Raw genomic sequence first — 25,507 nt, 5'->3', positions numbered from 1 at the left:
GCTGCTAACACAAAAAGAGCTAATTTTAGAGTCCTTCGAACAGAAACTTCTTAATCTTGGTATATTCATCGATTTTTCAAAAGCGTTTGACCGCATAAACCACAAAATAATGTTGGCTAAGCTCGAGCACTACGGTTTCCGCGGACAGTTTCTTGACATAATTCAGTCTTATTTAAGTTCTCGATCCCAACAAGTAAAAATAGACAATGATTTATCTGATATTAAGCGCATAGTTTCAGGAGTTCCGCAAGGTAGTATTTTGGGGCCATTACTATTTCTTATTTATGTTGACGACATCGTTTGTATTAGTAATCTTCCAACATTTGTCATTTACGCTGACGACACAACTTTATTCTTTAGAGCTGCACAGTTGCCAGATCTCGAAAAACAAGCCACAAAATGTTTTCTTCTGTAGTGAAAGTGTATTAGGAGTTAGTCCATTTAAATGCCGTGTTACATACAGGTCACCGTTGGTGGAATGCGCATGCTCTGTAGTCTACGAGCTTCCACTCTCGTGCCACAAAGTATACATTGGTCAGACAGGCCGATGTATTAATGTTCGCCTGAGGGAACATCTTAATTCACTGTCAGACACCAGATACTCTCATCTGAAAGATCATTGGCGCGAGTGTGGGAAGGAAAATGATAAAAAACAGAAAAAGTGCCGCCCTTTGGTCACAAAAACAAAAATTTTGTTCAGACACCGGGATAAATTGACAAGGGAGATTATGGAAGCTTATTTCATACGAAAGAAGGAATCACAGTGTATCAGCCAGCCTTCTTTGGCATTAGTTAACAAAGAAGTATCGTTTTTAGATAATTCGTGACTTGCTTCACTTCGGTTTTCAGGGGTGCTTTTGTTCGGAATTCACCACGTGGCATTTTGTACGTTTGATGGTCTTGATTCCGCTAGACCAATGCTCGTTGCTCTGTTTGTTCACGTGATTGTGATGTATATATGTTTTCGTTTTTCAATAAAAAATTCAGTTTCGAGTCAGCGCTCGTCTTTGTGTCCTCTTACTTTGTCCGTCGTTTTGTTTCGCGCTGTTCCCTCCCACGATGTTACAGTCACTCCAAGAATGGTCTCAAAATAATTTATTAAACATAAACACTGCAAAAACGAAAGCTGTGCTTTTCAGGCCTCGTAACAAGCTGACTAATGTGCCACCACTCAGTTTAAGGATTGGTAAGTCACTTATCGAAATGGTCCCAGTGGTTAAAAGTTTAGGTGTTATTTTTAATGAGAATCTGAGCTGGAACGATCATGTCGACATGGTGATGAACAAGCTGTCATAGGTTGTCGGTATTTTGTGTCGATTGAGGTATTTCATGCCGAAGAGTATTAAGGAGATATTGTATAGCGCGCTGTTTTCTTCTGTTTTAAATTATTGCTTTTTAGTGTGGGGTACCACGTCTTATACAAATATTAACCGTTTGTATCTCCTTCAAAAGAAAGCTGTACGAAATGTTATGAATGCTCCTCGGCCAGGACACACTGAACCGATTTTCGATGAACTTCGAATCACCCACCTACCGCAGCTGTATGAAACTTTACTTCTACGGCGTTATAAATCCAGTGTTAATAAAAATAATTGCCCTATGGCAAAGCTGTCAGGTTTACAATGCAAAGAGCCAAAGTACTCTACATGAGCGACACCCAAATGGTATGTGCCTAGGATGAGAACCAATTACGGCTATCAAATGCTGAGCTACACCCTCCCGCATCAATTAAACAAGGAGTCCGAACTGATGCATAGCTAATGCCAAATCTGTTATATTGTCACGGCTAGACAGTCGGGACGGCCAGGACACGTTTTACTGTACAGCGTCAGGCAGCAGCGGACTCCCGAGGGGACCACACAGAAGAGACGACGAAGAAGAAGACCCTGCCCGCCACCATGGCTAAGGCTAGCCAGAATAGCGGGGAAGGCAGTTCGGCCGGGAGACGGCGCCACGAGAGTGCCCACGAATGTGGCATTGCTCCCCCCTCTGGAAAGCGCGGCCCTCGGCGCGGCAGGTCGTGTGGACCGACGGTGGCTCCCCCGGGCACGGGATTTTGGCACACGAACACTTGCTTTGCTGTTCATGGGGTGCCCGTGCAGAGGGGCAGTAGTCCTGGTGCATGGAGCAGTTATCGTCGACGGGCGCGGAATCCACTGTCTCGGCCGTCTTGATCTCTTGTGCGAGGAGGGAGAGACAGCTCTCAGTAGTCTGGACATTTGCTACTTCCTGTGCAGCAGCACGCGGTCGTTGAGTGGTCCCGAAACCGAGGCGTGGGTACTCTGTCCGACGGAGTATTCAAGCGGCAGCGTGTTGTGGTTGGACAGCAGGGCGGGTGTGGGATCCCATAAGGCGGTTCTGGCCGACCACCATCTCGACGGGCGCGCACGCTGAACACCTTAGTCTTCGGCGCCCGCAGGTAGAGACGAGTGAGCTGCTATCGGGCGTGGTACGGCTTCATTCGTGCGACATGCACAACCTCGGACGTTGGTCGTCGAGAGGAACGAACAGTTCCCTGAGGGAGAACTTCATAGTTTACCTCGCCAAGTTGGCGTATTACTTTATAGGGGCCAAAGTACCGTCGAAGCAGCTTTTCAGAGCGCCCTCGTTGGCGGATTGGGCTCCACACCCAAACGTTTTCTCCAGGCTGGTAAGTGACATCCCTGTGGCGATGGTTGTAACGGTGAGCGTCTCTTGCTTGTTGATGCCGGATATGTTGCCGAGCAAGTTGGCGGGCGGCCTCAGCCTCGTGAACAAAGCGGTCGGCCCCCACGACAGCGGAGTTTACACTACCAGGAAGAAGCATTGCGTCGAGCATAGTCGTGGCTTCGCGACCATGGACTAAGCGAAACGGTGTGAAGTGAGTCGTCTCTTGCAGGGCAGTGTTATATGCGAAAGTAACGTAAGGGAGTACAGCATCCCAGTTGCGGTGGTCGTCGTCGAAATACATGGAAATCATGTCGGCGATCGTCTTACTTAGGCGCTCAGTGAGTCCATTAGTTTGCGGATGATAAGCCGTTGTTCGTCGGTGGCTGGTGCCGCTGAGTCGCATAACTTCCTCTGTCAGCGCAGAGGTAAAGGCCGTCCCTCTGTCAGTTATAACGACCGTGGGTGCGCCATGACGTAGCACGATGTTGTGCATAAGGAAGGCGGCAATTTCCGCAGCTGTTCCACGGGGAAGAGCTTTCGTCTCACAGTATCGACTGAGGTAGTCGGTGGCGACCACAATGTACCGGTTACCCAGCGAAGACTCCGGAAAGGGGCCGAGTAAATCCATGCCGACTTGGTAGAAAGGAACGTGTCGTGGATCAATAGGCTGCAGTAGTGCGGCTGGCTTAGTCGGTGGTGTCTTGCGACGTTGGCACTCGCGGCAAGTTGTGACGTAACGCTGTGCAACTGCAGCAACCTTGGGCCAGTAGTACTTTTGGCGTATCCGCGCCAAAGTGCGGGAAAAACCCAGGTGACCAGAAGATGGGTCATCATGGCACGCCTGCAGGACTTCGTCGAGCAAGGCCGCAGGTACGACGAGCAGATAGACAGCTAGCGTCGGGTGGTAGTTATTCTTATACAGGACGCCATCGCGCAAACAGAACGACGACAGTCCACGAGAGAAGATTCGCGGTGGAGACTCAGCGCTTCCTTCAAGATACTCAATGAGAGGCCGTAGTTCACTGTCGTCTCTTTGGTGTTGAGTGAGGACGGACGTGGAGACGGCGCCGAGAAAAGCAAAATCGGTGTCGGGATCAGCTCGGTTGTCCTCAACAGGAGCACGAGACAGACAGTCGGCATCACTGTGCTTCCTGCCGGACATATAAACGATGGTGACGTGGAACTCTTGAAGGCGAAGGCTCCAGCGTGCAAGCCGCCCCGAGGGATCTTTGAGGTTCGCCAGCCAGCACAGCGAATGGTGATCACTGACGACTCTAAAAGGGCGGCCGTATAAGTACGGGCGAAATTTGGTCACTGCCCACACAATTGCCAGGCATTCTTTTTCAGTGGTGGAATAGTTGGCCTCCGAGCGTGACAAAGTGCGGCTTGCATATGCGATTACGCGTTCGAGACCATCTTGCAGAGTGCAGAGACCATCCTGCAGTGGCAGGATGTTCTCTGCACTGCAGGATATTTTTGTTTGTTTGTATGCTCATTTGTTTCTTCGAAAGTGCTCTCAAGTTTGTGTACCACTGCAATGCCTCTGTGGGGTGCGTCGGCCTCGTCAAGCCTTTCACTGGCTTTTTGTCGACGCACCCAACATCGACATGATGTTGAATAAACATGATTCTGAATAGTCGTTCTTCGTCTTTCAGAATAACGTCCTCCTGAAGAAGAACTTTGCGCCCAACAGGACAGTGCATCTTGTTGTCGTGCCCAAAAATCTCAGGCGTGAAATTATGCAGGCCTGTCATGATGAGCCGACTGCAGGGCATCTCGGCATTGGTCGCACTTTGCACCGCATCCAGGAGAAGTACTATTGGCCGCGGTTAGCTGCCGACGTTTCCCATTACGTGAAAACGTGCCGTGAGTGTCAGCGACGCAAAACGCCTCCGACTAGACCAGCCTGACTCCTGAACCCCATACCACCTCCAACAAAGCCCTTCCAGCAAATAGGGATTGACCTCCTCGGCCCCTTTCCGACTTCATCATCAGATAACATGTGGATCATGGTGGCCACTAACTACATGGCCCGCTACGCCGAAGCAAAAACATTGCCTAATGGTACCGCAACAGAAGTCGCAAAATATTTCGTCCAACGAATTCTCCTGCGACACGGCTCCCCCTAAGTGCTTATCACAGGCAGAGAAACGGCGTTCACAGCGGAGCTGACGCAAGCCATTTTAAACTGCAGTCAGACAAGCCATCGGAGGAAAACTGCCTATCATCCGCAAACCAACGGACTCACAGAGCGTCTGAACAAAACCATCGCAGACATGGTCTCCATGTACATCGACGCTGAACACTTGACGTGGAACACACTTCTGCTCTACGTGACCTTCGCCTGTAACACTGCCCTCCAGGAGACAACCAGGCCTACCCCATTCGAGCTTGTATATAGGAAGCCCGCGACAACACTCGACGCAATGCTGCCGCACACTTCAGACGAAGACAACCTCGACGTCGCCGCCTACCTTCATCGCGCCGAGGAAGCCCGAAGAATTGCGCGGCTTCGCATTAAAGACCAGCAGCAGACCGACGCCCGACGCTACAAACTGCTCCGACGAGACACGCATCACAAGACAGTTGATCGTGTTTGGATATGGACACGAATTCGCCGCTGTGGATTGAGCGACAAGTTGCTGCGACGCTACTTTGGCCTGTATAGGGTTCTCTGCCGCATTGGCGACCTAGACTAAGAAGTCATCGCCGACGGCACGACAGCATCTCAGCGACGACGCATACGCCCGGAAGTCGTACACGTAGTACGCCTTAAGCCCTATTTTGAACGCTAAAGGACTCGAAGATTATATTCTTCGTGTTTATTTTCATTTTAAAGCACCGAGGCGATGCTTCTTTGAGAGGGGGGTAATGCCACGAATCATTGTAGTGTCCGTTCGTTCGCGCTCATGGCCGCAGGAAAGGGGTGTTATCATTTTTGTTTGTGACGCGAGAAGCGACCGGACTAATCTGTATTGATCACAGCCATGGAGAGCTGCATCTACGTTTTTTTAGATTACTGTAGATAGTTTTGACCGATTATCTCGAAGTTTTCTTGCTGGATTTAAATTGTGCGATGCCGCGAGCGGAGGGCACCCGTAGTTCGACGACTGACGAGCACGTTTGTTGCTTACGCCGCCGACGAGTGTATCAGTTCTTTTGCGGACGCAAGTGAGACCGAATAAAGAGCTTCGTTTGCAAGGCTTGTTGCTGTCTTCTTGACTGTTGGACAGCCGTCACTACAACGTGACAATATGAATATCAATTAGAAATTTGTGTCCCACGTGCTGCCCCAAACTAGTAAACAGTATTGGAGACGGGATACCACAGTTGCAAAACAAATTTGTTTTTAAGGAAGCTAGTAAAATGGACGCTACACAGGTATTATCAATAAATTTTTCAGTTTTAATGCGCACATTCATTCTACAACAACCTTTAGTTAAATATAATACTGCCACGTATCATTGTAGTTTCCGTTCGTTCGCGCAAGGATACAGGAAAGCGATGTTATCATTTTTGTTCGTGACGCGAGAAGCGAACGGACTAATCTCGATTGATCACAACCATGAAGAGCTGCATCTACGTGTTTACAGATAACTCTAGATGATCTCGACCTGTTATCTCGAAGTTTAATTGCCGGCTTTAAATTGAACGATACCGCGAGCAGCGGGCATTCGTAGTTCAAAGACTGACGAGCACGTTTGTTGCTTATGCCGCCGCCGAGTGATTCAGTTCTTTTGCGGGCGCAAGTCAGCCCAAATAGCTTCGTTTGCAAGTCTTGTTGGTGTCTTCCTGACCGCTGGACTGCCGTCACTACAACGTGACAATACAAAGAAAATATTCTGGCTCAGCATGTTGGATACCACTGTTTCGACACCTAATACTTGGTTACACAGCTGTAACACGTCTAAAACACTGCTTCACATCTCTAAATAAGGCGAAAGCATTCCTTGCAACATTAAACGAAAATTCGTTTTGTGTGCGTGCGTTCCAGGGCTTGTGCGCGCGAACGTGCATGGGTGCGTGTGTCTGTGCGTGCGGCGATACTCGATGGTAACGATGTGTGTGTGGTGATACTCGATGGTACCCATAAAAGATGGCGTCCACATGCAACCTAGCAGGCGTTGATTAAATCAGTGGTTGTGCGAGCAAGGTTTATTTATTTATGTACTCTCCGGTCCGAGGCATTAGAGAGAGGAGAGAGTAAAATAAAATAACAGGAACCTAATTATTACGGTATCATCACCTTATATAACCGCTAACTGCATTCTTGAGCAGGTTGCTCGGGAAGGTCAACCTAGATCGCACAAATTCCACCGGTGGGAGTGCCTGCGATCCCAAGGCAGTGGTGCACCGCTTTACCGCTGCAGCGCGAGTGGTACGAGGACCCCCAGGGCTCTATGAAAGTTGAGTAAAGAAAGACCAATTTGCATATATGAGCACTCGGCCATTAGCTATGGCGTTATGCCGTTAAGGTGGACCAGCGCGCAGATCAGAAAGGCGGCGGCTACGTAGAGCCATACAGGGGTAAAATTTCCAGCAGCGTGGTATCGGGTTGCATCAGGGGGCAGCGGGCGTGGAGTGTGTTCACAAAGTGAGGGAGCCTGTTTTGTGAGGTCAGGCCATGCCAATATGCGGCGTAGCTCCGGCGGGCAGCATCGCTTCCGGTAGGGGCGAGCAGAGGAGAGGCAAGCGGTGATAGAAGAGAGAGGCCCTCAGGTTCGTCGTGGCGAGATCCTTGCAGTGCATCAGCAGGTTGTAGTGGCACAGGAAATTAGCTCCCGGGAACGGATAGCGCACGTCCGCGACGAGGGAAACCCATCGAAAAACACGTTGAAAGCCCAGATTTAGTGTGAAGGCATGCTGAGGGCCGGAACGGTGTAAGGGTGCGAAATAACACGCTCACCCCTGCGCCGGTGCCCACAAGAAATCGGAGGTGCGGTCACAAATGAAGAATCCTCTCGCCGCTTCGAGTGGTGGAAGCTTGCCTGGAAACGACAGGGTGGAGCACACCGACGCACCTCGCTCACGAAGGTGCGGTGGTACCACCACTCGACGCTTTGAGCAGGTATTAAAGGAATGAAATTGTGCAAAGGGATTGAAGACGAAAACGAAAGAGACGTGAGGACAGGACAGAGCGCGAGCTTCCAACTAGGTTTTATTTCTGGAACACCAGCTGCTTATATACGAAATGTGAAATCAGTTATCTAAGGCAGGACAGGTAAAACACATGCGCATTCGACCAGCACGAAACAACTTCCAAGCAACGAGGAACACAGCCCATATCTCATCTTACTGAACAAACCAAACCTAAGGAAAAACCAACAGAAAAAAACCGCTGCGCCAGGACTGCTGCAGAAAAAAAGGCGAGGCCAAGCCTACGAACACATAAACATGCGACACTGAGCGCGCGCGACAGCTAAACACACACACACACGCACGCACACACGAGCACACACGCACGCCCCGCCGCGGTGGCTCAGTGGTTACGGCGCTCGGCTGCTGACCCGAATGACGCGGGTTCGATCCTGGCCTCGGCGACTGAATTTCGATGGAGGCGATATTCTAGAGGCCCATGTTCTGTGCGATGTCAGTGCAGGTTAAAGAACCCCAGGTGATCGAGATTTCCGGGGTCCTTCACGTCCCTCATAACCTGAGTCGCTTTGGGACGTAAACCCCCATAAACCAAACCAAACCAAACATACACACACGCACGCACACACGCATGCATTCGCACGCACACTCACACACACACGCACACACACACGAAAGCACACACACACACGAGCACACACACGCGCACACACACGTGCACACACGCGCACGAACGCACACACACACACACACACGCGCGCGCACGCGCGTGCGCGCACACACACAAACGCGCACGCACACACGGCCAACGTGGGGCGCCAGTTGTGGGTTCCTGAGTGGACATAGGCCACCACCCACCGCGGGTTCCAGCTTCGCGCGAGCCAAGGGCCCCGATCAGCCGTCACCACACACACACTGGGATACCGACGCGGTGCACTCAACCTCCGCTGGGAGGAGAGCGATTCGCCGCAAAGAAATAGGCCTCCAAGTTCACAAAGGAGACGTTTATTCACGTCGTCCTTCAGCAGTACACACAAACTCAATCGTCACCCCGTCCCGGGGGCGCGCGAGGAGCAAGGCTCCGCTGCGCGCACGAAGCGACTCGAGCAATGCGCGCCGCTAGCACGCCGCTCCAGGAGAATGTCCCCGCGGCAGTGCTGTGATCTCCCTCTCGTGTCGACCGTTGGGCCGGTTGCGAGAGAGAGTGGGCAATCAACGCAATGTACGCCTGTCGGAGGTCGCTGGACCCCGCTCGACAGGCTCGAGCCGCTGCAGGTCAGAGGACACGTGCGGGCGAGCTGGAGTATATGCACTGGTCCGAGCGGCAAAGGCCGGCAGGGACAAACAGTAGCGTACGCACCTTACGCTGTCTCGGAGGGGTCTCTCTCTCTGGGCCCCGCTCGGACGGTCGCGCGGTGCGCGGCCGCCAAAGCGGGTCCCGAAATCCCGCCAAAAGGCACCAATGGCAAAGGCCGTTTGGGAGCCGGGGCGGAGCTGTGGCCAAATGACAGTGATTAGTCACTTAGCCGCCTCTCCACCGCCTGAGGCGGGAGCAAGGGAAAGAGGAGAAACAACGCGGGAAGCCGGCCCAGCCGCGCAAAGGCAACGGCGGAAAGACAGGATTCCCACAACTATTACACGATATATTCATTTTTCTGCCCGTTCAAGCATACTTATAAACTGCCTGCCGACGGTTTGTTTGGTGAATGTACTGCAAATTCGGAATAAGGGAGACGGCCCCGCCGCGGTGGCTCAGTGGTTACGGCGCTCGGCTGTTAGCCCGAAAGACGCGGGTTTGAGCCCGGCCGCGGCGGCTGAATTTCGATGGAGGTGAAATTCTAGAGGCCCGTGTCCTTTGCGATGTCAGTGCACGTTAAAAAAACCCCGGTGGTCGAAATTTCCGGACCCCTCATAGCCTGAGTTGCTTTGGGACGTTAAATCCCAATAAAACCAAAAGGAATAAGGGAGACGAGAGTGTTTATAGTGTGATTCCGCGTAGCATGCGAGAGGATTTTTTTCGCAGGTTTGAATCAGCGAAATAACTGGAACCAGTGAAAATATTGACCCGAGAAGCCACCAGACTAATCTCGATTGATCACAACCATGAAAAGCGGCAACTACGTTTTTCCAGATTACTGTAGATGATCTCGACCTGTTATGTTGACGTTTCCTTGCAGGCTTTAAACTGAGCGATGCGGCGGCCATTCGCAGTTCGAAGACTGACGAGCACGTTTGTTGTTTACGCCGCGGCCGAGTGATTCAATTCCTTTGCGAGCTCAAGTGAGCCCAAACAAAGAGCTTCGTTTGCAGGCCTTGTTGCTGCCTTCCTGACCGCTGGACTGCCGTCACTACAACGTCACATCTTTTGGAGGTGCTCGGTACTCTTCCATGCTCCGGACACCTCCTCCAAGTCGTGACGCCAGCCTTCTGATTCATTCACCGGAGGATCTGAGACCACGCAAGCCGACGTCTGCTAGGGGACGAACCTGAGTTCGGGTCTCTGCCGGAGACTACCCGCAAGCGAAAGCAAATAGCAACGTCCGCCGTGAGCTTGCCCCAGACGTCGACTCCAATCATTTTGCAGCAGTCCCGGGTGCCACCAACCTTCGACGCTTCGCCTGGAGCCGACCCCGAAGAATGGCTGGAACAGTTCGACCGTGTGGTTATCTTTAACAACTGGGACGAATCCGTAAAATTTAGGTACGCCTTCTTTGCCTTCGAGGGACCAGCTAGAATCTGGTTTGAGAATGAGGAAGGTAGCCTTACGAACTGGAAAACCTTCAAGGAGCAGCTTCTCAAGACTTTCACAAATGTCGTGAGAAAGGAGAGAGCCCAGCAACTGCTGCAGTCTCGCATGCAACACCCAAACGAGACCGTTGCAGTGTACACTGAGGAAATGAAGCGTCTCTTCCGGCGTGCCGACGTCAGCATGAAGGAAGAAGAAAAGATAAAGATGCTTATGCGAAACGTTAAAGAGGAGCTTGGCCACTCCCCCGTAGTAGATACGTGCCATTTTAGTTGAGGCCAACCAACCAACCAACTAAAGTGGAGCTCTCTGCCGGCCTCGTACGGAACTCACCGAAAACCGTCGCGGAATTCGTAGAAGAGGCATGCACCATAGAAAAAACACCTGATGTCAGAGCCCGCCAGTGTGACCGCCAGCAGCGCGTATTCTCAGCAAGCTGCCCAGACAGCGCTAATAACAGTGACCTGCGGGAGGTTATACGTCAAATTGCGCAAGAAGAGCACCGACGATTGCTGTCAACGGGAACGCAGCCGCAGCTTACATCGCTCACTGACGTCATCCGGGGCGAAGTTCAACAGGCCTTGGGTGTGACGCCGACCACCACGCAGCCTATGGAGCCCCCAGCCATGATTTACGCCGCAGCAGTGCGCCGTCCTGCCCCTCGACGACGGGGCCGAAGCCCCTATCGCCCCCAGCCAGCTGCGTTGGACCGTCGCCCTCTCGCCCCAACCCACCCGCCCGTACTCGGAGCGCCGCACACAGCCGAGGAAATGCGAGTGGAGAACTCCCGACCAGCGCCGCCCACTAAGCTTCCACTGTGGCGAAGGCGGTCACACTCTCCGGTACTGCCCATGAAGGAGAATGGGCATCGGAGGGTTTTCTTAAGACGCCCCACGACCCCGACCCGGCCAGCGACCAGCCGAAACCGAGGAGTTTTTGCGTCGCGATGAATGTCCATCGCCGAACCGCCTATCACGTTACCCGTCGCCATCGTCACCGCGGTTTGTATCTGCTAGCCGAGGTTACGCCATGCGTGGATGCTCCTCCAGCTCCCCAAGGCTAAACTGAGTAAAGCAGCCTCTGGAGGTGAGGTTCCTTCTAAGAGCAAGAACAAAGATCCTCCATCGACGAAAACGCTAGGCCGTGCCTCAGCTACGGCGACGACACCGACGACGATGACGACGCGGACAGTCTCGAAGCTGTTACCGCTGCCCAGAGAAGTAACGTCGGAGTACGCCCATCGCAGCCTAACTACTCGACCAAGCCGAGATCGGACACCGAAGACAACTTGGAATACGAGAACGCGAACAAGTGACTTTGAATTTACGGTCATGCGGTTACTGCCTTGGTCGACACCTAAACGGGAGCATGATTACTCCATTGTGAGCGGGCCACTCACTGTCCGACTCAGGAAAGTAACAACTTAGGATGGCCGGCTTATCCGCACCGCAGGTCGCAGCCTTATGACGCCGTCACGAAGCTGCACAGCGAGAGTTACAGTAAATGGGCGAACCTATGCTGCAAGCTCCCTGGTACTACAGCAATGTTCGCGAGACGTGATTTTGGGAATGGCCTTCCTGAATGAACATCGGGCGATCATCGACCTTCGAACTAAGTCGATCAAGTTTTCCTAGGACAAAGCCATACCTTTTGCGGCCATACCTGCCGCGTATCACCGCTAGAACGCCAAGCTATCCGCAAGCAAGTTGAGGAAATGCTTCTTTACGACGTCATCCAGTCATCGAGAAGACCCTGGGCAGCACCAGGCGTTCTAGTGAAAAAGAAAGACGCCACCCTTCGCTTTTACGTGGATTACCGCCGCCTGAACAGCATTTCGAAGAAGGATGTCTACCCCCTCTCCCGCATCGACGACACATTGGATAGGCTGTGCAACGCTAAGTACTTCTCATCGATGGACCTGAAGAGCGGCTACTGTCAAATTGAAGTCGACGAGAGAGATCGCGGGAATACTGCGTTCATCACACCAGACGGACTCTTCGATCTGAAGGTGATGCCACTCGGCCTCTGCTCTGCCCCAGCAACGTTCCAGCCAGTAATAGATACGGTGCTCGCAGGCTTGAAGTGGAAAATTTGTGTAGTCTACTTAGATGACGTTGTTGTCTTCTCCTCAAGCTTTGAAGACCACTTCACAAGGCTTCTGATAGTGCTGGAAACAATCCAGTCCTGAGGCCTAACACTGAAACCAGAGAAGTGCCACTTCGCCTACGAGGAGCTACTGTTCCTTGGTCATGTCGTAAGCAAGAATGGAGTTCGCCCAGACCCTCAGAGGACGGCTGCGATTGCAGAGTTTCCACAGCATAATGACAAGGAAGGTAAACGCAGATTTCAGGCATTGTGCGCTTATTACCGGCGATTCGTCACGAGCTTTTCCCGCATCGCTGAACCGTCGACCCGCCTTACCAAGGCTTGCGTGCCTTTTAAATGGGAAACGCCGCAAATGGAAGCTTTCGAAGAGCTGAAGCGCCGCTAACAGTCCGCTCCTGTGCTCGGGAACTTTGATGAAAACGCCGAAACTGAAGTTCATACCGATGCAAACAAAGTGGGCTTAGGAGCGGTCCTCGTTCAGAAATATGGTAGACAGGAGAAATTTATCGCGTACGCTAGCCGTTCAATGTCGAAAACCGAGGCCAACTAATCTACCACCCAGAAAGAATGTCTCGCCATTATTTGTGCCACGCCGAAATTTCCCCCTTGCCTGTACGAGCGACCATTCAACGTTGTGAGCGATCACCATGCTCTGTGCTGGCTAGCCAATTTGAAAGATCCCTCCGGCCGCCTTGCTCGTTGGAGCCTGCGCCTTCATGAATTCGACATAACTGTAGTCTAAAAATCTCGCCGCAAGCATTCCGACACAGACTGCTTGTCGCGAGCCCCCGTCGACGCAGGACCGGAAGGGGAACACGGCGACGCTTTCTTAAAACCGGCAAGCCCCAGCAGTTCCGCGTAGCAGCAGCGCTCGGATCCTGAGTTGAAAAGCTTAGTTGATTATCTGAAACGCAAGAGCTCATCGCCTCCCCGAGGGTTCAAGCGCCTACTCTCGTCCTTCGTCTTTCACAATAATGTCCCCCTGTAGAGGAACTTCGAGCCAAACATGACAGCCCATCTTCTTATCGTACTCAAAAATCTCAGGCAAGAAATTATGCCGGCATATCATGATGAGCCGAGTGCTGGGCATATCGGGATTGATCGCACGTTGCACCGCATCCGGAAGTACTATTTGCCGCGGCTAGCTGCCGACGTCTCCCATTACGTGAAAACGTGCCGTGTCAGCGACGAAAAATGCCTCTGATTAAACTTGCCGGAGTCCCGAAACCCATGCCTTTTCCATCTAGGCCTTTTCAGCAAATAGGGATGGACCTGCTCGGCTCCTGTCTGACTTCATCATCAGGCAACAAGTGGATCATCGTGGCCACCGACTACATGACCCGCTACGCCGGAGCGAAAGTGTTGCCTAATGGTGCCGCAACGCAAGTCGCAAAATTTTTTGTCGAACGACTTCTGCTGCGACACGGCGCCCCAAAGTGCTCATCACAGACAGAGGAACGGCGTTTACAGCAGAGCTGACGCAAGCCGTTTTAAACTCCAGTCAGTGAAGCCATCGGAGGACAACTGCCTACCATCCGCAAACCAATGGACTCGCAGAACGTCTGAACAAAACCATCGCAGACATACTCTCCATGTACATCGACGCCGAACACAAGACGTGGGACACCATTCTGCCCTACGTGATCTTCGCCTCGTCCAGGAGACAACCAGGTTGACCCCATTCCAGCTGGTACACGGCAGGAAGCCCACGACAACACTCGACGCAATGCTCCCGCACGTTTCACACGAAGACAACCTCGACGTCGCAGCCTACATTCATCGCGGCGAGGAAGCCCGAAGACTTTCGCAGGCTTCGCATTAAAGACCAGCAGCACAACGACGCCCGACGCTACAATCTTCGCCGACCAGACACGCATTACACGGCGGGTGATCGTGTTTGGATATGGACGCCAATTCGCTGCCGTGGATTGAACGAAAGGTTGCTGCGACGCTACTTGGGCCCATACAGGGTTCTCCGCCGCATAGGTGACCTAGACTATGAAGTCATGCCCGACGGCACGACATCTCTGCGACGACGCACACTACCGAAATTCGTACTTGTCGTACGCCTTAAACGTTATTATGAACGCTAAATGACTCTAAGTTTGCATTCTGTGTGTTTATTTTCATTTTAATGCATCGAGGCGACGCTTCTTTGACAGGGGGGTAATGCCGCGCCTCACTGTAGTGTCCGTTCGTTCGCGCCCAAGCACGCAGGAACGGGGCGTTATCATTTTTGTTCCTGACGCGAGAAGGGACCGGACTAATCTCGATTGACCCCAGCCATGAAGAGCTGCATCTGCGCGTTTCCAGATTATTGTAGATGATCTTGACCTCTTGTCTCGAAGTTTCTTTGCCGGCTTTAAATTGAGCGATGCAGCGAGCGGCGGGCATTCGTAGTTCGACGACTGAGGAGCACATTCGTTGCCTACGCCGCTTCCGTGCTGTTTAGTTCTTTTGCGGGCGCAAGTCAGTCCAAAAAAGAGCTTCGTTTGCAAGTCTTGTAACTGTCTTCCTGACCGCTGGACTACCGTCCCTTCAACGTGACAATATTGACCTCACCCTATCGTCTGCTCACTAGGTCTTAAACGAAACCTCAGACACGTTAAAGAACGGGCTTATATCAGTCTAATACGCCTACGTTCCCACTAACATGGAATCCTTGCAGGAGCGTGCTGTTCGCTTAATATTTTCAGTCTACTCACCCTTCACAAGCGTTGGAGCATTAAATAAAGGTGTAGGATTAGAAGATTTGTCACATCTCCGTAAACTTGCTCGTTTAACTCTTTTGCATAAGCTTTATGAGCACCCATCCCATTGAAGTGTTTTTTTCAGTCACCTCATGTCATATTTCCACGACATGAGCATTCTTTCCAAATAAAACGCATAAAGTGTCACTCATCGTCTTACGGGAATTCATTCATTCCCCGTACTCTCATTGCAGGGACGCCATCAGTTATCGCATCAGAAACTGAGATTAAAAATTCCAATATCTTCTTTGCTCTGAGGAAAATGTGAAAAAATTGCTGTTTTTGTTTGCGTACCTTTCTCCTTTTCTTTTTCTTATGCCTTCTGTTGTAGCGTGTTTTTGTAGTACTTTTTGCTAAAATGTATCGCGTTCATTACTGATTGTATGCCCCTGTCCCCCCCCCCTTTTTCGAGGGCCTTTAGAGGTAATGTGAACAAATGAATAAATAAAGTTGCTGTGATATGAATCTCCACGCCGACAGAGTTGCAACCGCACTGTGGCTGCGCCATCTGCCTAGTATCTCTGGAGACAGGTAAATAGGCCGAGCACACAGTAGCGCATTGGTCTCCCCTGTAGGCAGGTGAGGAGGGAAGGTAGCCTGCACCCACTTCTGACATGGGCGCATCCAAACAGAGGCTTCGAAGTACGGCGCTCGCAGCGAGGATGCGCACTGTCGACTCCTACTGGCACTGGTGCGTCCGGTGTCTTTGAAAGCTGCGGAAGCATCTTTTGGCCCACCGAAGCAGGCTAGGAGTAGGCTATATATACTTCAGGATCTATATGAAGTTTATATAGCCTCCTCCTTTTTCCGAGGCAGCGCTATTGCGAACAAGGGACCTGTATGAGACTCGAAAGGCCATTTTCGTTTTCTACCTAGTGAGTGACCCAATGTTCATGTTAATATCGCTTCTTTTGGGCGCGGCGGCAGTACCAAGATGAGGGCTACAAACCCTTTTGTCTTCTTCATCCAGGTTTTTCTTGGATTGCTGCCTTTGCTGGTGGGGCAGCCACCGACGCACTACTACGCATCTTTATCGGACATTGCGGCTGTTTGCATTGATCCCGTCAACAAGTCAAGTCATCCGGCCATATTCTAAGATTTCTACCACAGCCTTCCCAGCGGCGCCACTGCTTCGTCGACGGAAGCAGCAGGAGCATCGGCATCAGCAACACCGGACTGTATAAAAGAGGCGTGCCACGAAGCACGCAGCAGTGGGCGCGGCGGCAGTACCAAGATGAGGGCTACCAACCCTTTTGTCTTCTTCATCCAGGTGAGCAGAAACTGCGGAAAATGCTTGCGTAGTAACAATGTTTGCCTTCTTTTGCTGCCGTGCCCACGGCCCGTGCTTGATTTGATGTGTAGTTTATGTGTTCCACTGCGATTCGGTTTGGTTTGGTTTGGTTTATGGGGTTTAACGTCCCAAAGCGACTGAGGCTATGAGAGACGCCGTAGTGAAGGGCTCCGGAAATTTCGACCACCTGGGGTTCTTTAACGTGCACTGACATCGCACAGTACACGGGCCTCTAGAATTTCTCCTCCAAAGAAATTCCAGCCGCCGCGGCCGGGATCGAACCCGCGTCTTTCGGGTCAGCAGCCGAGCACCATAACCGCTGAGCCACCGCGGCGGCTCACTGCGATTCTTGTTGCTCCTGGGGGGCGACATCGAGGCGAACCCCGGACCAGATAGTGCGATTTCGGAGCAATTGAAGTTGATTGCGGCAGACATACAGGAAATAAAGGAAGGAAAAAATGTAACAAACCAGAAGCTCAGCGTTATTGAAAAGAAGCTGGAAGAGATGGGAAGCCTTCAGGAAAAAGTAATGGAATGTGTAGAAAAAGTAACTGAATTGGAGCAGCAGCTGTCAGTAATGACAAAAAAAATTGATGATTTAGAAAATAGAAGCCGACGATCAAACCTGATTGTTTTTGGCATAAAGGAGCAAGAAGAAGAGTCTGACGAACAACTTCAGACAATAGTAATAAAAGATATTCTTGAAGATAAGCTAAACGTGACGGTATCAGGTATTGAAAGAATACATCGACTCGGTAGACAAAAGTCGGACAATGAAGGCAAAGATAGACCGGTGATCTTTAGGTTACTAGACTATTGTGATAAAGTGAACATTTTAAAGCAGTGTTCTAACCTTAAAGGATCTACCTATTCGATTAGTGAAGATTTTTCACAAAGTGTCCGAGAGTGAGGAAAAAGCTGTGGAATCGAACCAAAGAAAATCGTAACAGGAAAGAAAAAGTGAGGTTGACGTATGATAAAGTTCTAATTAATGGTTGTCTTTTCGCCTGGGACAACGATAGCAACGACATCGTTGAACTAGAACCAAAAAACGAAGAAGGCGAGGTAGAGCACATCATGGAACCACGGGCCACTCGATCAAGGGGCCGCAAACGTTGATCAATCTCGACGTGCGCAGTCTTATCAACGAATACGACGGTCCAGAATCTTGCAATCAAGTCATGATGAATGAAGCAAAATGTAACGAAATATTAACAAACACGTCTTTTCATTGTCTCCATGTGAATGCGCGGTCTGCCGTGAATAAAACTGCTGAACTTGAGTATCTGTTTAACAAACTAGACAAGTTTGAAGTGTTTATGATTACGGAAACCTAGTACTCTTGTGATGAAGAAGTAATTAATATGCCCGGGTACAACTCGTTCTTCATGAACAGATCATTAAATCGTGGTGGCGGTGTTTGTGCTTTAGTAAACAAGTGTATAAATTGTGACCTGGTGCCAAGATTTTGTTGTGTCACTTCTGACTACGAAATGGTTTGCTTAAATTTTGACCGTAATATTATTGCGGTTTGTTACCGGCCTCCTGATGGCCGCACTGCAGAATTCTTTTCTTTCGTTGACGTATTTTTGAATTTTGTGAACTCTAACAACTTCTTAGTCATTCTAGGCGGCGATTTTAATGTAAACCTGCTTTCCGATAGCAACACAGCAAAAGATTTTATTTTGCTGCTCTCAGCAAACGGCTGCATTAACACAACTGGTACGCCTACAAGAGTTACTATGCATACAGAATCACTCATTGACCTCTTTATTACTAATTTTGATGAAAAGAGCATTGTGTCCGCTGTCTTTCATTATGACCTTAGTGACCATTTCCCAATATTGCTAGGAGTTAAACCAGGTATGAAGTACAAACCAGCGCGTGCTTGCTTTCATCAAGCGATTACTGAGAAAAACCTTGCTTCTTTCAGGCAGGCTGTTTCAGATGTAGCTTGGTCTATCGTGCTGTCTATGACAGACGTGGAAGCCACTTATGAAAGCTTTCTTGATAAATTTAAAGCACTTTACACCGCACATTTTCCGTACAAGGCGCACGTAAGACCTCGGAAAGGGCGCAAGGAGTGGATGACGTCACAATTGCTCAAGGAGATACAATCTAAAGAAAAAATGTACCAAGACTTCATAAATACACGCGACCCCGATCTATTAGCAAGATACAAAGTCCTCAGAAATAAGCTAAACAAAAAGTTAAGGCGTGCTAGGGATTCGTATTACTACGGCAAATTCGAATCATGCCACGGTGATTCTCGAAAGTTATGGAACCAGATTAACAACGTTGTTTTACGCACACCCCAGACTAGCCCTCCTCAAGAAGTACTTATTCAAGGACGAAGTGTAAATGGGCAGGAGCTAGCAGAGGCGTTTAATCAATATTTCGTCACGCGAGAATACGTAAGTTCGTCAAACATGCCATATGATGCCCACATAAGTCAAAGTAGCGATTCTATGTATCTAAGTCCAACTACATCTTCCGAAGTATTCACTGCATTCATGAACATGAAGAACAGCAGATGCCACGATGCGGATGATTTGCAGATACGGCCTGTGAAGCATGTGTTAGATATTCTAGCACCAATTTTAGCACATATATTTAATTTAAGTTTGGAATACGGAGTGTTGCCACAGCGCATGCAAATTGCTAAGGTGACAGCTTTGTATAAGAAAGGTGATAAGCTTTGCGTTTCAAATTATAGGCCAGTTTCCGTGCTGCCAATCTTTTCTAAAGGACTGGAAAAAATTATCCACACGCGAATATCATGCTTTTGTGACAAGCACCAAATAATAACAGATTCGCAGTTTGGTTTTATCAAACATAAATCTACAGAGACAGCATTACTAAGCCAAAAAGAGTACCTCTTACAGTGTTTCGAGGAAAAGAAACTTGCCCTTGGCGTTTTTATAGATTTTTCGCAGGCTTTCGACTACATCAGCCACAACATACTTTTGACAAAACTGTTCGACTACGGTTTCAGGGGTCGTGTTCACGCGCTTCTTACATCATATCTTGCACATCGCTTTCAGTTTGTTGATATTAATAGTTGTCGATCCTCAGTAAAAAAAGTACCTGCGGGCGTACCTCAGGGAAGTATCCTTGGACCGCTTCTTTCTAACTTATATATCAATGATAATGCCACGTATAATTCTAGTGTTTGTTCGTTCACGCTCAAGGCTGCAGGAAAGGGCTGTTATCATTTTTGTTCGTGACGCGAGAAGCGACCAGTCCAATCTCGATTGATCGCAGCCATGAAAGGCTGCATTAGGTTTTTCCAGATTACTGTAGATGATCTTGTCCTGCTATCTGGAAGTTTCTTTGCCGGCTTTAAACTGAGCGATGCCGCGAGCGGCGGGCATTTGTAGTTCGACGATTGACGAGCACGCTTGTTGCTTACGCCGCCACCGAGTGAGTCGGTTCTTTTGCGGGCGCAAGTCAGCCCAAATTAAGAGCTTTGTTTGCAAGTATTTCTGGTGTCTTCCTGACCGCTGGACTGCCGTCACTACAACGTGACATCTGGTGGAGGTGCTGGGTTGCCTTCCATGTACCGGACACCCCCTACAAGCCGTGACGCTAGCCCTCTGAGTCATCAACCGCAGGACCTGAGTCCAGTCCACCGCGCTAGCCGCGGTGGACTGGACTTAATCGGTGGACTTAATCAATGCCTGCATGTGAAGTGCGTTATGTATGCAGATGACGTCTCACTGTTTTTCTCATCAAGCGGATGTGAAGATGTGATAAACGAGGCCAATAGGACACTAAGTACACTCCATCAGTGGTCCCTTAATGATCTGTGGAAAATTAATGTAACTAAAACTAAGGCAATTATGTTCAAACCAAAAAATAAAAACTTTATTCTACCATGCGATCTTAAGTTAGGTTTGGAAACGATAGAGGTTGTAGATAATATTAAGATATTAGGGGTTAATTTCAACAGCCAGCTAAGCTGGGACAATCATGTTAATGCTGTCAACAGTAAGCTTTCTCGTGTCACAGGTATCATTAACCGGCATCGTCACTTACTTCCATGCAAAGTTAAACTTCTCCGCGGGTTTCCAGCTCAGCCTTGCGGCGGACCTCCCGGGCGTCGAGCTCGCCGACACGTCAGCTTTGCGCATAAGTGAATTGGTCGCGTGCGCGCAGCTCAGCCCTGACGACCAGAGGCGCACCGCGGTCCGCAAGTGGAGGGTGTGGGCCGCGAGTTCGCTACCCAGCGAGGTCCGAGACTTCGAGTGGAAGCGGCGGTGGGGCGTTCTCCCGACGCGAGAGCGCCTTGCAGCGTGGGGCGTCGTGCCCAACGACAGGTGCCCCCAGTGTGGTGCATCTGAGACGGCGCACCACGTGTTCTTTGAGTGCCCGGTTGCACTGGTGATGTGGCGCCTAGTGTGGCGCATGTTTTCCGTCCGCGCCGGCCCCGGAGCTCGGCGTCAGCGCGGCTTGTTTTCGCGCCTTGTTGTTGCCTGTGTTTATTTTGTGCTGTGGCGCCGCCGCTGCCTGGCTGAGGCCCGCAGGCAACCGGCGCGCGCAATGTATCCAGCGTTGCAGAATCTCCGCCTCCTCCTGTGGACATTCCTGTCTGACCGGCTGGAACAGGACGGAGAAGCGCTCTTTCTGCAGCGCTGGCACACGCGCTTCGTTGTAGTGCGGGGAGGCAGGCTTAGAGTGCCAGCCTTGCTGTATTAGCCTCCCTTTCAGTGTGTTTTGATGTATTGGTTTGTTTCCTTTTTTTGTGTAAGGCTCCTTTGTGTGCCTTTAGTGCTCCTTTTTGCCTGTATGTGTGGTACTACACATGGTGGCTATTGTCATGCCACCAACTGTGCCATTAATTGCTCCTTATTTACTGTGGGATATGCTCCCGCCCATCAGTGGCAATTGTATTGACCCGTAAGCCACGGGCTTTTTGTACTAAATAGGTGCATTTTGTGAATTTGGTACGGAGCCGGCTCCCTTGTGCATATATGTACTGATTATGTATTCTTAGGTTCCGTTCGTACACAATAAATTTCTCTTTGTGCTCCTATATAATTCGCTCTTTATGTCCCAAGTGAACTATGCGCATTTAGTTTGGGGAACAACTACAGGTACCAATAAAAATAAGATTTATGTTTTACAGAAGAAGGCTCTGCGTGCAGTACTTAATGTCGGTTCTCATATAAACACATGCGATTTATTCCACCAGTTCAATGCCATAAAAGTATCTGAAATGTATAATATTAGGCTAGCTGAAAGATACAAGAAGGACATAAAACAAAATATGAATTACTTGCGTGACACGGCACACCTTTCACTAAATGTACAAGTTTATCCTAGCAGACACAGCGAACTGTGGCATATTGCAACCTGCCGCACAATATATGGTACACATAGTCTAGCAAACACGTTGCCCCGTCTTCTAAATAAGTTTCAAACTGCACAAGTTGATCTTTCACGTGCATGCCGCCAAGTTATACACGATGTATGTGCCACTTTATAGATTGATTGCTCCTTTATCCTTTCACTGCTTCTTTATCTCTTTCGTTTCCGTATAGTGTTGACCTAATTTCAGTAACCGAATTCCTGTTGTTCGATGACGTGTATTTTTCTGTTTCCTTTTTTTGTTACCATTTTTTGTTGTACACTTCATTCCTTGTCATTTTTCTAATAATACGCAAAACCATGTTTGATAACTATTGTTTGCATTTTGAGATGCTATTTGTTTAAAACATTTATGTTACCTGCTGCCCTGCAATGTAGGGGCCGAGGGGCACGTCAAGCCAAAATTTCTGGCTTTCTTCCCTCGGCCCTCACCATGTGTACATGGGAAAATAAATTGAAAATTGAAAAAATTTAAATTGAAATTGCAATCTTTTTATGGTAAAACGCGTCCCGGTTCACTCACCGCTGCGGCATATGGCATTCTCAGGAGGGCCTTAAGCGTGGACTTGTGGGCGAGGTCCAGGAACAGGTGACAGTCCGGTCGCACCATGCCCGTGGGCGTGGCCGCGCACCTGCTGCCGTTTGGCAGCGACAGCAGCCCGGACAAGCCTTTCGCCTGGCTCACCGGGTAAACCTAGTTATGAAAGGAGCGCCAAAATAACTGTTACTTCCGGCGGTTGCGTAAGAAGGGGTGGAACTGAGTCTAAGCTGATTTTATTTACTTATTTGCTCTTTTGTCTTGTTACACCCACGACCCTGAAGGGAAGAAGGAGGGATGGGTACAATGCAAAAAACAAATGGTGCCTCGGACCAAATTTGTGGAAATAACTCGGGCCAAATTTGGAAGCCGCCGCCTAGTATAGCATGGCCACTGATTGCACATCCAGTTTGGTCCAAATTGAAACGAAAATGATAATTATTTAATTTGAGGAAAGGAAATGACGTAGCAACTGTGTCGTATTGGACACCAGAACCACGCCGTAAGGGAAGGGATAAAGGAGAGAGTGAAAGAAGAAAGAGAGAAAGAGGTGCCGTAGTGGAGGTCTCCGGAATAATTTTGACCACCTGGGGATCCTCATCGTGCTCTGACATCGCACAGCACATATGCGTCTTTCGCTTTGGCTAAAGTGAAATTTTCGTAGATACTCTGGGCTCATTTTTAAATGTGCCGTGTTAAATTGGGAGGGCGCCATATTGTCGGGCACGACCAATTATGGTTGCGCATCTATTTTGGTCCAAATCGGCCGCGGCCATATTTTGGGGTGACCTGGACCAAATTTGGAGGTCGCTGTAGTGTCGAGCACGCCAAATTATGGTTGGACATATCGATGTTGGTCGAAATTAGCCAAGGTCAAATTTCGGAGGTGGCCCGGGGCAAATTCGTGTCGCCTGGCGTAAGAATTGATATGGCAACGAGGCGTGCAAAAGCAACATCCACAAGGAAGTATGTTGCTTTTCTCTGACGATCGCGTATGAAAAAGTAAAAACACTAACCATAGTAGGCAGACAAGCGCACAGGCGGAGCTGAAGTTCTTCCACTGAGCTCCTAGTCTGCTCCTGTGACCCTCTTGGGTTGCGATAGACGCGAGCGATTGGATTCCTTGCATAGGTGCCCTCACCACAGCCCCGTTAGACGAAGTGCACCGAATGTACTTTCAACAGAGCGGGGAAGCTTATATATGAAGAGTTTGCAGGTGACCCGAATAAGCACGACGGGTGCTCCTAAAACATTCTTGCTCCTCTCGCAAGGGCATGTGTCATCCCGCTGCGATCAACACAGCAAAGCTCACCGAAAGTTTCCGATTATGCTTTTACAAAAAGTAGTCCACAAGCTCTGACTTGAAATGTGCTGCATTCACTATTGAGCCAAAGAATGGAAGTATAGTACTCTTCGTAAATTTTGGGTGGCAACAGGAATTGGCAACTTTGAACCCCTGGTAGAAATGCCGAAAATTCCCCAGCTGAGAGCCGATAAGGAGAGAATCGCGGTGCACAAGGCTCAAAGTTGCGAATCTTACTACATCAGGGAACTCAGGAGCGCGAAGAAAACACAGAGTACCAGAACAATGCCCAGCAAAGTGTATCGGCGGCGCTGAGGCAACAGACGTGCTTTGAGCGTCGGTGCTCAATGCTGACAGCTTCGAAAGAGGCTTTACTGGTACGCTTTATGATACCACATTGTTTTGAAAAAAAAAGAAAAACATCGGCAGGCGTACACCACGACCGAATACAAAAAAAAAAGAAGCAGAAATCACGTCACGATACACAGTGTTGAGTACTAACTGAAGCTTTTGTTTCCAGGACAGCATGCATATATATATCACTGACTCCAGAGGATACCAGAACACACTCTGAGAACGAAACATACGAGCGCCTGTGAAAAAAATTCAGGGGGGCACTTTGTTGACCTAAAGTGCGGTGAGGCGAAAGCCTTAGGCGCGGTGTTGCTGCTTGTGTCACGTGTGTGTTAAGAAGTTGAGCCTCGCCTGTAAGAGTGAAACGCGACAGCGTCTAGCAACGCTGCCAGGGAGTCCACAGAACGCCATCGCCCATTCGGTTCTACGCCTTGCTCGTCGGTAAATTGTTTTTTTAGGAAAGGAAATGTATCTGTCTCGCATACCTCGGTGGACACCTGAACCTCGCCGTAACGGAAAGGGAGGAAGATGGGAGTGAACGAAGACACCGTATTCACTAGACGCGCGTTTGTTCCTTCCAAACCATCGAGCTAGCATGGCGTAGTGGTTGGCATGTTCGTCTCGCACTCCGGAGACCGGGGTTCGATTCTCGAACTCGACCAATTTCCTACTCGGTTTTATTTATTTATCTGGCCTGATTAGAAAGCTTAATTAGGCTAATTGGGTAATTAACCAATTAACTAAACTCAGTCCCACTTACTTGGAGCATCACTATACGATCGCTTTAATTGGTTGCATGGTTACTAGCCAAAGTACAATTGCTCCCGTTTGAAATTTGCACACTGTGACGTCATGACCGTTTCGACCAATTGAAAAGCGTGACATTTCTGCCGACAAGTCCTGCCTACAACGATGAGGCATTAAAGGCTTCCGCCTTAACAAGACACTCGTTGTTCTTACACGGGAAGTGGAAACTCCTCGTTGAGGAGTGCCAGGGAGCGGGTGCTGGTGCACATTTTTCACAGCTTCATTATTTCTCTCCTTTATCAATCACCACTCCCCGCCACACCTTGTGTGGCTACAGCGCGGCGTGCTCTTTTTTTTTCTGAGGATATTTAATATTTATTTATTTTTACTGATTTATTGAGAAATTTGTAGCAAAATACAATTTTTTCGTGTGACCTAGGCTACAGCTCCGTCGTTGGCTTCTCATTCGTATAACAGAGGCCTCACGGCTTCCCTAAAGATCAAAAAGTTATTTGAAGGTGAGCACAGGGGCTCTTCTTGCCATGAAGAAATTTAGAGC

The 25,507-nt window shown here is 49.6% G+C and overlaps 1 protein-coding gene and 1 pseudogene across 1 annotated transcript in view; one reads left to right on the top strand and one right to left on the bottom strand.

Annotated features, from left to right (window-relative positions):
• Positions 1 to 25,507, bottom strand: part of LOC149327750 (calcium-activated chloride channel regulator 1-like) — an 884,343-nt gene that overhangs the window by 637,830 nt on the left and 221,006 nt on the right. Inside the window, exon 5 of the mRNA XM_089564962.1 lies at positions 22,530 to 22,700. Coding sequence (XP_089421088.1) covers positions 22,530 to 22,700 — 171 coding nt within the window. The remainder of the gene's footprint in view (positions 1 to 22,529; positions 22,701 to 25,507) is intronic.
• LOC149327757 (uncharacterized) lies at positions 16,580 to 21,334 on the top strand (annotated as a pseudogene).

This window comes from Amblyomma mixtum, chromosome 10 (assembly GCF_055824585.1).
Source record: "Amblyomma mixtum isolate Tamu chromosome 10, ASM5582458v1, whole genome shotgun sequence".
Taxonomy (NCBI): Eukaryota; Metazoa; Arthropoda; class Arachnida; order Ixodida; family Ixodidae; genus Amblyomma; species Amblyomma mixtum.
This window is presented reverse-complemented; position numbering and strand designations above follow the sequence as displayed.